At 36.1% G+C, this 12964-nt stretch overlaps 2 protein-coding genes across 3 annotated transcripts; both read right to left on the reverse strand.

Moving 5' to 3' along the window:
- Positions 1 to 1493: 1493 nt before the first annotated feature.
- On the reverse strand, positions 1494 to 3919 carry LOC143365641 (uncharacterized). Its single transcript, XM_076805994.1, has one exon. It carries the CDS (start codon positions 3711 to 3713, stop codon positions 2334 to 2336), a length of 1380 nt encoding a protein of 459 aa, XP_076662109.1. The 5' UTR covers positions 3714 to 3919; the 3' UTR covers positions 1494 to 2333.
- Positions 3920 to 3923: 4 nt separating this feature from the next.
- Positions 3924 to 8249, reverse strand: Kel (kelch protein). 2 transcript variants are annotated; one of them, XM_076805992.1, is made up of 9 exons: positions 7819 to 8249; positions 7518 to 7664; positions 6949 to 7353; positions 6623 to 6876; positions 6308 to 6535; positions 6053 to 6225; positions 5735 to 5875; positions 4899 to 5154; positions 3924 to 4114 (listed from the first exon to the last, which is right to left on the reverse strand). In XM_076805992.1, the coding sequence occupies exons 1-9, from the start codon at positions 7887 to 7889 to the stop codon at positions 3924 to 3926; spliced, it is 1866 nt and encodes a 621-aa protein (XP_076662107.1). In that variant the 5' UTR covers positions 7890 to 8249. The 2 variants fall into 2 exon arrangements, with proteins under 2 accessions (XP_076662107.1, XP_076662108.1); XM_076805993.1 differs by lacking the exons at positions 3924 to 4114; positions 4899 to 5154 and adding an exon at positions 5437 to 5671.
- Between the last annotated feature and the right edge of the window lie 4715 nt (positions 8250 to 12964).

Raw genomic sequence — 12964 nt, forward strand, 5'->3', positions numbered from 1 at the left:
ATTTCATAACTCTGTGTCCTATTATATAATATTAATAAACTCAATATTAATCAGACAAATACAATAAAGGTAATTTTGTCCACCTGACCAAAATAAAAAAATGCCTACATTAACTTTGACACTGAGTCTGAATTAATGAATTAAAAAATCTAATTTCTCAAATTACATATATTTGCATATATGTAAAATTCCACAGCATAATCGAATATTGCTTCATAAAGTAATTCAGATATTCGGTATTATTCCATATTGCTATTGTGACGAATGAGCGTATACAACATTTTCAAAGTAAAAGTCACAAATAAAGAATAATTACAAATGCTTATATTTACAAAAACTCTTACAATAATTTCCGCGAATTTAATAGCACATTTACTAAACTTGTTATCAAACCCCTTTACTGTATCAAACGGTTACAGTTTGAATAATACTAGAAGGTAACAATATCTTCTAAATAATTTGTTAATATTTGGTAAATGGAAAACTGCGTAAATTCTCTATAATCATTCTTTTTATTCAAATAATCATCTGTCGTGGTATTATAGTGTGAACTACTAAATACAAAAAATAAATACACATTTGGCAAATCCGTGGGGGTTCATTGTATTGTTACAAAGGGAATTAACCCAACGCGGGTTTTACAATTTAGTATATTAGGCTCAAAATATTGTTTCATTACGAATCTTACATACAAATTAATGCTTAAGTTGTAAAGTATCTAAGGATATGTTTAAATCTGTCCTTATAAATGTAAAAATTATATTACACGCCGAAGATGTTGTAGTTTATTCTATTCGTGTCAAACCAAACGTTTCAATTTGTTGAAACTACTAACTGAAAATAAAATAATATAATACATTTCAAGATGATTAATAGCTAGAACTTTATAAGGACGACTTAATACTGACTATAATAATAATATACACGCAGAGCATTCGAATATTGCGAGTCAATTCTTCATTCGTTTCCACGTCATAAATTGTACATACGAATAAAAAAGAATAACTTTAAACAAATCATACCCAGTTGGTTATTCAAGATTAGATTTTCCGTTATCTTATGCTAGAGACACAAAATGTGTAGCTATTTGTTAATTTACTAGAGGTGTCTATCATGATATAATAGACAGTAAAAAATGTTCGCAGAGATGACGCTTCGATGGCCTCAAGCAGCCACTTGTTGATCTCAACTCAACTATGATGTCCAACGTTTTGATCTTAAATGGTACTCTATTTGCTCGCAATATACACTTAATAAAGATTTAATAAAATAATATGGATTTGTAACAGTTCTCAGGCTCAAACGAAAACTTCTTATATCTGACATACGTATTTCATTTTTACCAATATTGTATTTAATGAGTATCGTCCGACTAACTTTTAAAAAAAGATATTTCTGTTTTTGACTTATTCAGACATCTTTATTACTAAACTTATAAAAATATGCCAGAAGCACTCTCTCTCTTTCTCTCTCTCCCTCTCTCTTTTTCTCTCTCTCTCGTCTTTTTCTCCTCCTTCTTGACCCAGAAAACAACGGCTGAGTCAAAAGAATCACCGACGAATTATAAAAGTTACAATTTCTATACATCTCACGTCATTATACAGTAAAACACACATGTCCAAATATTAATCTAATGTACACATAGCTCTCTATACAGAGGATGAACGCGATAAACCTGGTAATTTTCTGTCACCGTACAATCAAAACAATTAAAGCTGGCTGCCAGTTAGTATATAGTGAATCAAATTCAAACAGCTTCTATGAAATCTCAACAATACATTGGCAGAATTTATCCTCGACTATGTTTACACTTAACCGACTTTATACTTATTTGTGAACGTACGTATGAATGAAATTTGTATCTGTCGTTCCCTTTGATATAAATATCTCAGAACATCGGAGCACACATAAAGCATTGTTATTGTCAATACATGCGCGAATTCACGTTAAATATTTCGAACTTTGCCAACCAAAGATTCAGCCTTAAACAATTCAACAATGATAATCATTCTCTTCTTTACCAAGGTATACTTATAACAAACTGTATGTGGATGGTTAAAAAAGGAGTCCAATGCGATTACTATCAATATGTACTTACTACTTTCCTCTCGCTATTTCGTGCAGGGAGATGTACGCCATTTTCTCAAGTATCACAAAATTACGCCATTACTATACACTCGTTAAAAATAAGGGAACACGGATGTTTAGTCCTATCTTACTTCTGTAGCCGTTACAATGTCGTATCAACGGTGTCTAAACGGTGACAATAATAAAACGCTATTCGATAATGCCAAACAAATCACTAGATCAGAGTGTTACAGAACGAATCGTGATTAAGCGTCGTCGCTATCGCTGTCGTGCTGATTACGGGACTCCTCCTCCATCGCGGGGACAGCGTCCACGTTCCTGTCGAAGATATGAGGACTCCAAGGTAACAGCCACTTGTTCACGTACCACCAATGCACGGAAAATCGGCCATGATTGCATTCGGCTCGCTCGCACCTGCCGAAGAACTGGCAGATGCCAGCGATGCCTCCGCTTTGATTTCTGATGCAGGAATCGTCGCAAGTATGCTGACGCTCCGTACTTGACCGATTCGACCAAACGGAGCCGCGCGCCGTTGAAGAATTATGCGAAGAAAATATCGGTCTGCTGTTCGAAGACGTGTTGGGCTTGTTGGCTGCAGAACTTCCTGCACCGGATGTCGAAGGACCAGGGTCTGCGCTGCTACCAGCTGCATTTCCGACACCGGAGACGCATGGTCTGCCAATGTGGATGGTAGCGTACAGAGGATTATTGACCGACGGACCAGCTCTGTTGATCCAGTCGAGATATTTACCGACTTGGGTGGTAGAATTACAGTTAGACAAAACCTTGGATCTACAGGAACAATTACTAGGGTTCCTACAGTAGCATTCCATTCTCCAGAACTCTGGAGGTCGGCAGGAAGTAACAGGCAATTTCACATAAGAGTATTCGCCACGGCAGAAAGGACACCTGCAGTTCCTCGGCAATTGATATATAACGTGTCTAGAATTACTCGCTGGCCCATCCTGATAACGCGATCTGTTATGCAAATTATTACAGTGGTGACACAGATACCTGGGGTCTAAGTGTCTGCAGAAGGAACACATACAATTATAACCGAGCGGGTAGATCGTTCGTCCGGTGGAAGCGTGAGCGATATTCTCGGTAGAGAAGCAATTGCGCCCCAATCGGTCTAGCCGATTTTGGTAGAAGTGGCTGGACAACCGGGAGTCTAGATAAATCTGTCGAGGCTGATCGTACTGGTTTGTATTTCTAGACTCCATGTCGTAGAGAAAATTCGGAATAGCAATGTGATTTAAAATGTGATATTTGTAACAACGCGAATACATTCTGCCACTACAAGAATACCGATCGTCGATTCTCTCGTACGTATGATCGTCCGCGTGGTTCTGACTGTTCTGAGCTATCGGTTCATTGCGACTGGCTTCTCTATTGTTCCCGTCGTCGTCGTCGTTGTCCAGACGTTCGTAAATGTTCTCCTCCCCTTCTTGCGGCTGTCGATTGCGATTGTAATTGTGAACCAAATCGACAGGGTTCTGGTAATTCGGATTCAGATTCGGGTAGCCTTGTATCGCGCCACCAGGCCGGTTTTGGAAGCCCCGCGCATTGCGCCCTGTGTTCTGATAATTGTCGTCTCTCTCTTGATTGCTTCGATTCTGATTCATGACCACAGCCGCCAGTTCTCCATTCTCGTATCTCTGGCAGACGCAACGCGGCCCTTGGCAGTTGTGACCAGCGCCGCGATACTGCTGGAGCACGTTCTGGTCCGGATTCTGGACTTGCACACCGCTGGGCCCGGCTTCCCGTGATTGATCCGACGTTTCGGCACCCGGGTCTGGGTTCTGCTCTGTTCCATGCCCAGCGGATTGCAATCCTCACATCGATGTCGTAGACGGCATTGGCTTATCAATTATTGCGACACCCGCGTAACTGCGACCGATCCCCATACACGTTGACAGCGTTGTCCAGGTGTCAGTTCTTGGCGAATATATTTCTACAGATGCTAGGCTTGATACGCCGTCGTCGCCTCCCACCACGTACAAGAAGCCACTTAGGGCGACCACACCTAAAACAAAAATAGTTACAATTTTATCATCCAATTATACAGGGTGCTACACATTACTTGACCACCTTAAGCCAAAATTCTTAACGTTGGATATATCCGACGTGCGCGAAACGATCAACAAGTAAAATAATACTCAAAATGGGAAAAGACTATTTATGCGGAAAGTAAACGTTTATGGCAAGATGTCCCATTCAGAGGTGCAATATTGACGGCTAGTGCCTAATTTAGTACACTGATCATAAGACTATCTTTGAGAATTTTTTAGAAGAAAGTAGAGGTGTGTGAGAACTTGAAAATATCGAGTACCCAATGCTCGGAAGGTATCGCATCGAGATGGCCCGGGTTCTAAAAAATTTCTGGTTCTCGTACACCTCTAAAAGAAAGGTATTGAGAACTATAATTCCAAACTAGGCACACTTAATGACTAACATTCAAAGAATATATTCGAATTTTTTGAACACATTCACTAATTACTTGATGGTGTGGGATAAGTAGACTCTGCTCAGGATTTTCCTATGTGTAGACATACTTAAGGGCTGATTTCAGATTCCAGGTCAAATAAGATAAAAACCGAGAGTAGAGACACTGTGATTCTACCCAGCAATGAGTCTCTCTGATCCATCAACAGTGATGTGCACAAGTTTAGTCAAAAAGAGACCCTGAAGCATCACATGAGAGACAAAGACGCCGCTATTATGTCGTCTCCTTTGATTTTGATTGTACTTTGTCTTGTAAGATCCTTCAAATATTTATCACAGAAAGTAGTTGAGTCTTAGACATTTACCAGCGTTTCGACGGCAAAGAGCCATGTCGCTGACTGGTGTCCACTGATTGGTGTCAGGATTGAAAGCTTCTACGCTTTTTCTAACCAGAGGACCATCGTGACCGCCCACAGCATATAGAATTCCATCCAAAACACCCACACCGGCTCCGCTACGACGAGCCGACATATCAGGTACTGGCTTCCATTGATCTTTTTCTGGGTTGTAACATTCGACGCTAGAAAGGCACTGTCGAGATGCCCCGTCGTAACCACCAACCTGGAAAAACATAATCCTTTTGTTTACTACTCTTCTCAATGGTATCTTTAAATTTTTTGAATTCGAAATTCCAGCACACTTGATGCTAACTTCCGAGCACAAACGTGACCCAATATTGCATAATTCTGTATGGGTTTATAAATAAATGCTACTTATATTCGCAAGTCTAAGACCGTCCGTCCACGATGCGTCGCATTAGAGACGCGTACGCGTAGCGTATGAAGCACAATTTCATTCTGTCAACACGTACACGTACGCGTGGCAAAAAAATTGAAACTCAAAGTGTATGTATGTGTAGAAATTAATGCAGGTGTGGGTGAAAAGGGATATGTATATATATATGTGATTGCGGCATCGTACGCTATGCGTAATGACGACTGCATGTAGCGATGATTACGCGACAGGCGATTCGTGGACAGACGTCTATTATTTTACATTGGTTGCAGCACCGAAGCGTACAGCAAGCGGCTTTTTGTCGCGTACGCGTCTCTGGCGCGACGCTCCGTGGACGGAGGGCCTAAAATTGCACTTACTGTACCCGTATATTTTTAGACTCTAGAGATTATATTATTACACTTACGGCGTATAGTAATCCTTTAACCACTCCCACACCAACACTACTCCTACGTGTTGACATCGGTGCGATCAGCCTCCACTCGTGAGTCCTTGGATCGTATACTTCAGCAGAATTTAAGCCAGTTGAGCCATCGAATCCACCAACCTATTATGTTTAATATATAATTTAATAATAAATAGACATTTACCGAAAACTGAAATTAATTTATGTACATTCTCTGAGAAAATGAAATACAACAATATATTTATGTGGAAGAGAATCGAATATTACAATATTTATAGTAATATTTTTATGCGCGTAACAGAAGAATAAAATATGTACAGCATAAATGCAATTGCCGAGAACTGCCACACCAAGCGTCGATCTTCTTACTCCCATTTCTGGACAAGGAGACCACTGATCTGTAGCTGCATCATAAATATCGACTGTTCGCACTCTAAGAGATCCGTTGAATCCACCAACAGCATATACGCGGCCACTCAGGACAGACAAACCTATAAACCATTAATAATATAATATTCCATAATGTATTCTACCGAATACATTAATTATTCAACTTTCAAGTATTTTATATACCTGCCCTACAACGACGCGTTGGCAATTCTGATACTTGATACCATTTTTCTTCCTTAAAATCATAGCATTCAACACTTCTAATTGCTTTAGGAGCCTGTCCACCAACCACTAACAACACTTTAGGCAACCCTCTTGGCTGCCTGGGTTTTGTACGAGGTGTCTTAAATAGCGATTTTTGTTCTCCCTTCAATAAATGATATTTCAGAGCTTCGATCAAGAAATCCTTACCTGTATGGAGTCAGAAAAATACAGTTTTTAATACCAGCACATTAAACCATTGCACAAATCACACGCAAAGGAATATGTATCATTTACATTGTAAATTTGCTTTCAAAAGTGGTTCCTCCTCTACCCGTTGAACTAAATACTCCTGTGAGAGCAATGGTAAGCGAACATATTCCATTAGTTGAGCCAAATCAGCTTGTCTTTTGTCTAAATCATGGTGTACCCATGATATCACACATTCAAATACTTTTTCTTCCGAAGGTACCATCAAATGATCGCTGCAGATCAACTTAGCAACTTGTTGTGCAGCTAATGTTAGAAATTCATCACCATCCACCACTTCTCTACATACAAAATACAATATATACTACTTATGGTAGGAAATCTATTAATGTAAAATGATTTTATTCGCTTACGAAAAGTGTTGCTCAATGTAACTGTCTGCATGTGATAGTAATTCCAGACATCCATGAAGATCCGCAAATGCACGAATTCCTAAACAGTTCGATGGATGTAATTGAGCTTGTAAAAAGTCGCAGCAAGCGTCGCGTACATCGGTCAGTTGTAAAAGATTTGCAGCGGGTAATAACACTTGTACGTTCTCTTCAGTTACATGTACCTCTGCAGAGTATACATAATCTACCAATAATTCTAGTGCAGAGTAATCGACTCCTTGTAATGTTATTCTTTCCTGATCTCGTTCCTCAAAACTTGTAAACATAGCATAAAAATAAGGGCTACAAGCAGCAAGGACCATTTTGTGTGCAGGCACTTCCATTCCTCCGTCAGCCACCAATATTACATCGCATAACAAATTTTTCCTAGTAAATGGTAAAATTATATAAATAATTAATAAAATGAAATGTAAACGTAAGAGATGTAACTGGTCCAATAACAGACTCTGATATATAATCCTCCGTTTTGGACATGTTTGTTTAAATGTAGTATTGTAATATAAGAAGTAAATGTATTTTCTGATACATACTTCCTCATTTCATTGATGACATCGAAAGCCCGATTTGTGTGATGGTGATTTCTATAAGGCGGTTTATCTTTTCCACTTTCTCGTGGAATGTGCTTCTGGGAACTCTCATCCAAAGAGTTCTGACTAGCATATCGCAGCAATAAGCAACTAAAACAACAAATGTGTGTGTTATATGCGGTGCTTTGACTAGCACCATCGGAATGTGAGAAATATATACATATATATATAAGGAGTGTATATATATGAAAAATATATAAAGGAAAAGTTGAATTTAAAAAATTGTATACAACAGAAATCTTACCTTCCTTTATTTTCAGAACCATCGTTAGTATTGGAGGAATTTTGCACCTGACTCTGTCCCGCCAACTCCATTTCGACTGTTTGAAAAAATATCGTTTAAAAAGCCGTGGTAAAACGTCCAATTGAACTGAAGTTAAAATTACGAAAATAGTTCCGTTTGCACAAACATCATTTCGGTACAGCCATCAGCTGTGCGAAAGAAACGAAAACGACGCTGCCGACTTCACGTTATCGGTTTCAATACGTTGTTATTTTGCACTTTATGACACATGCACGTTATCTGATATTGTCAGAGTGGTTCTGCAACGGAGACCGACAACGGGACGAAAGCTAACAACGATATTTTGACAATGTACAGAGCTACAACATTTGGGATCCTTTTTTCAGTTGATTTCTGAATGTCATTTACTGTTTCTCGTTGCTATCGTCGAAGAAAACACGTGTCGGTGTCGACATCTGCGGGACAATGCGTGCATCCAGTAAATCCTTTTAAATATTAACACAAACTTTGAGATAAGTCTGATATTAATTTGACGTTGTGTGTTCCCGTATTATTTAGCATGCATATACATCAATTATTCGCAACATCACAGAATTATTAATTCAATAAGATAGTATTATAAAACAATTAATGTTTTAGGTACTGGAGTTTTATAAGTTCTTCTATTCCAGCAACCGATTTCGTTCAATTCTAATTACATTTACCTACTCTATATTTTATTATTTAAATCCACACATATCTATATTAGAATTTACTGTATTTTTAATTTGACAGACTTTTTTATTGGTTAATTTATGCCAATGTATTCGTATTTTTTACAAAAAATAAAATAAAAAATTTATGTATTCAGTTGATTAAATTGAAATATATTATTAGGATTATGTATAACTAAAACAAGATTTATCGGACTATTCTGAATAATTGCATATTTTTGTAAATACCATTTCGATAAAATTTTATTGTTTATTCACTCTAACAATAACTATTTTAATACATAAGACTCGTTAAATAAAGTAATTGTCATCGAAAACTCATCGTGTGGAAGTAACGAGTCATTCGTCTTAAAAGCTATTACAAAACAATCTTAAATTAAATATACAGGTTTCGTTTCTTTTTTCTTATTTTATTACAACGTCAGTTATCAAAGTCATAGCACATGTAGTAAGTAAAGGTTTTGCCGATTAGAAATTGAATGTATTCAATTAATTCAATGTTCTGCAGCAAACTGTGGGTATAATTTGAAAGTATATAATACATGAAATTTTTAACAATGCGGATAAATTACAAAATCATTTCCGATAACTTAATTCTCACGCTGCTGTTCACTACTTGTGTTGTCAGTTACGTAAGAGTTTGCAACGAGTTTCGTAGTGAAGCAAAGTGCAAACTTATGTCATCGTTCAATGGTGTATCTCGGTCTGCAAAATGCAGCGCGAGCATCTTAAAAGCATACTGTCAAAATGTCCCGGTTCATTGTTCGGACATATTATTGAATTTTCAGATTTTGATAGCGTTATTTATGCAAAATGTTATTTTTATGAAAATCGCATTTTTATAGCCAGATGTTGTGAAACTAGAACGTCTACAAAAAGTTTGAACACTGAAGTTGTAACTACATAAAAATTCATAGTTATCGTTCGTATGTCCTCAAATACTAATTTTAAAAGAGACCGATTAGCGCAAAGGACGTGTGTCACATCATTCACTTTTATTGCTGGTAGATAACACATGTGGAGCATAATATCAGAAAATTAGCTAAATAATAGATTTAGAAGTTACAGAGTCCTTGATTCATAAAAAATGTACAAATGTTCTATAAAGATCTTCAAATAAATTGTTTACTTATCCCGTAATGATTTCGATAATGGAACCTTAATAATTTTTGTATCTTTTAGGTTTTCAGAAAATTTTAATGGAACAATATTAGAAGATTTCTTTTTCTAGTTTTTCGTTTTTCAAGGTGAAAACACCCCTTTTCGGGCACACGTGTTTTATTATATTTATATATTATACACGTGTTTTTGGTTACACATTTACATACATAAAGGAAGTATGATAAGTTTTATTAATTTCAGTCGACTGTATTATATTGTTCAGAAGGTCATTCGATTTTAATTTTGAAAATGTTACGCATTTATTGTAATTTTTAAGGTAGAAAATGGAAAAATACACATCTAGCTCTAAGAATTTTTTCCACCTTGCAGGACAAGATAGAAGTAAGATCTAATACAAAGTTAAAAAAATGTTGGAATTTCCAGGTTACCGAAGTTCAGATCAGATGTTTGCAAGGTTTCTCATATTAAAAAACTTCATCCACGGCCGAGTCGTAAGGAAACCTGTTCTGGAATGGTCTAACGATATGACACTAGGTATACCGATCACTTTAACTGTCTTATTTGTAATTTCTTATTAAAATTACAGAGTACATACATAAGATGAGATTTGTCACGATTTTCATCGTAATGTATATACTAGTACATTATTGGATAATTATTAGACTGCGGATTTCATGCATTTATGACAAGATTGAATAGAAGGAAGACAAAAAAGACACTGAAAACATCAAAAGAATAGATACTAATTATTATCCGATCTGAATGTCCATTCTATGAGTGTCATTGCATCCATTTGTTATTATTAATATTATATCCATAAATCAATATTTATTCAAAGAATCTTAAAAATTAAAGCTATGAAATTATTTATACATAGTGGTTTCCTACAGGATAATTAAGCTTCAGTGTAATTGATTATCATGTATGTACATAATTACAGCAGAATTATTCCTTACACGTTATGTATATTTTGAGTCCAGAGTTTTGTTTAAATTTTACGTCTGTAATGATTTACCACGAACATCTGTGCTTGGGAAAAGGAATACGACGATATAACAGGAAACAGACGCTTGAAATATTTTGAGATCGGACACTTCAGCATTCTGGAATGTCAGGCTATCTTCAAAAACTCGCCATAATTACATTTTTGTCAGTTTTTATTGTAAAATTATATTTTTTGCTTGTGAAATTTATTTGATAAATAATAATGCTTTGACAAAATGACAAAATTGCTATTATCATAATATAAACATTACAAAATATAAGATTTTTATCAAGTCTCATGTTATTATTATTATTATTATTATTTTAGGTGTCAAGAAGAATGTTTTATTACATTTTCATTGTAACATTTAGTAATTCCGTTCCTATAGTTATAAATCTACTAATATTTAAAAAAGTGCTATGCATATGTTTTTAATAATAAGTTTAGATAAAATAAACATTACAGTATAAAACGGCTCGAGCGCAAGAAGGGTGTGCGTCGTTGCTTTTATTTCTATAGTATTGTTCTTAATAAACTATAATATCGAATTCTAAAAGGATAAGGAAGAAGGTCGAAGTAGCTATATAGCATTTAAAGTAACATTCTCTCAAATCTCACCCCCAGATACAAAAAGAAGATTCAAGTAGCTAAATAGCATTTAAAATAACTTTTCCCAAATCTCACCCCCGAGGTAGGCGCCAGCGATTACTAACAGAAAAATAAAGAAGATATAACAATGTCGAATTATCATCTGACTGTATCAAGAATATTTTTTGTCTACAGAAATATAGAAAATTATAAGGAAAAACTGATTTTCTATTCAGTCTACTAAGCAACATTATGAGATCAAATAACTCAAATAACTTTTAAATTATGCATCGAATGAAAAATTGTTTAATATAAAAGTGACATGGTAGTTCTAGAGTGGCATGATTGTATGTGTAACGATTTCAAAATTTTCGAGGTCAACTTTGTTTCGGAACCCGTGGGAGCTTTCAAATTTTGAACGTGAAACTGTCTACCTAATCGGTTTCCAGTAAGATCAGTAACGGACAAAATCCGTATTATTATGTGTACCTACTAGGCGAACTCCCTATTTGTGTCAGTGAAACAGCGGGATGGCAGTATTCGTGCTACACGAGAGCAGTCGACAGTTAGCGAATTGTGCCATTTGAAAACCGTGGTACAAGAATATTGCGTTACAGGAGGAGTGGAAACCGCGTTTTCGGAGTATCATGTAGTATCGAGACCGTGTTAAACAAAATCTGAAACGAATAAGGGATCTTAGGCCACCTTGCTAGATTTTTAAACGGGAAACTGTCTCCGATGAATTTGACTTTGTGAACAAAATCTGCAATTATGTGTTCAAGGTAAGCTCTTTATTTATATCAGTGAAATATCAGCGCCATTATTTGTCCCCTTGAAATCATGCAACTTTTGTATTAAACAATTTTTCATTGTATGCATAATTTCGAAGTTATTTGAGATGTGCAAATTATGTGAATCACTCCGCATAAACATGGGACTTGATGTTGTCTAGGGGCTACAAAATGAGATACCGTGCTAAATAGCATTTGAAATACAGTCGACCCTCCTGGACACGCCTAATTCGTTCCGTGTTGTATCGGAGCCGTGTTAACCCCTTGACACACAAATTAAATGGTGTGACCAAACGTGCGATATTTATTTATTAACTTGACGTTTGAGTAAGCTGGAATAAGTAAGACGAATGATGCCTTCATATTTATAATTATATTAATATGTCTGAAGGCGAGCTCTGTGTTTATGTCAGTGCGATAGAAATATTCATATGGGGGTAGTCAACGGTTAGTGAAAAATTTGGAAAAAATTGTTGAATTTATTGATGTCTTTACGCTCGTTACTGTGGTCATACCCCTCAACACGTTGACTGCAATGGTGGTCATAGCAGACCGGTGACCATATCCGATATTAAAATGCGTAAAGTTCGAAAACAATAACGTTTACATTTGTGTAACTGCAATTAATATTAGAATAGTTCTTTGAAATGATAAGTGTACATGGGAACATGTCAACATGTTTATTTTCAGTATTATAAACTCAAATATACACACACTTATGTAATGTAATTCTAATATGGACAATTTCATTCCGGCGCTCGAGGCAAATCAACAAAATACGATCGGTAGTCAATGTATTAATATTAATATGTCTGACTAGTGGTCAGATGATAACTACAGTAGTCATTACTCTAGTACAGTGCTGCGAATAATTATATGTTCAAGGTAATTATTGCAAGTTTCACTGGATATAAGGATGATTGATTAAAGATAATTATTTTTTACAA

This window comes from Halictus rubicundus, chromosome 2 (genome assembly GCF_050948215.1).
Source record: "Halictus rubicundus isolate RS-2024b chromosome 2, iyHalRubi1_principal, whole genome shotgun sequence".
NCBI classification, from domain to species: domain Eukaryota; kingdom Metazoa; phylum Arthropoda; class Insecta; order Hymenoptera; family Halictidae; genus Halictus; species Halictus rubicundus.

Coding starts and splice junctions, on each gene's coding strand:
- LOC143365641 (XM_076805994.1), bottom strand. CDS start 3,713: ATGAATCAGAATCGAAGCAATCAAGAGAGAGACGACAATTATCAGAAC.
- Kel (XM_076805992.1), bottom strand. CDS start 7,889: ATGGAGTTGGCGGGACAGAGTCAGGTGCAAAATTCCTCCAATACTAAC. Junction 7,665..7,818: donor GGTTCTGAAAATAAAGGAAG/GTAAGATTTCTG, acceptor TTGTTGTTTTAG/TTGCTTATTGCTGCGATATG. Junction 5,155..5,734: donor TTAAAGGATTACTATACGCC/GTAAGTGTAATA, acceptor ATGTTTTTCCAG/GTTGGTGGTTACGACGGGGC.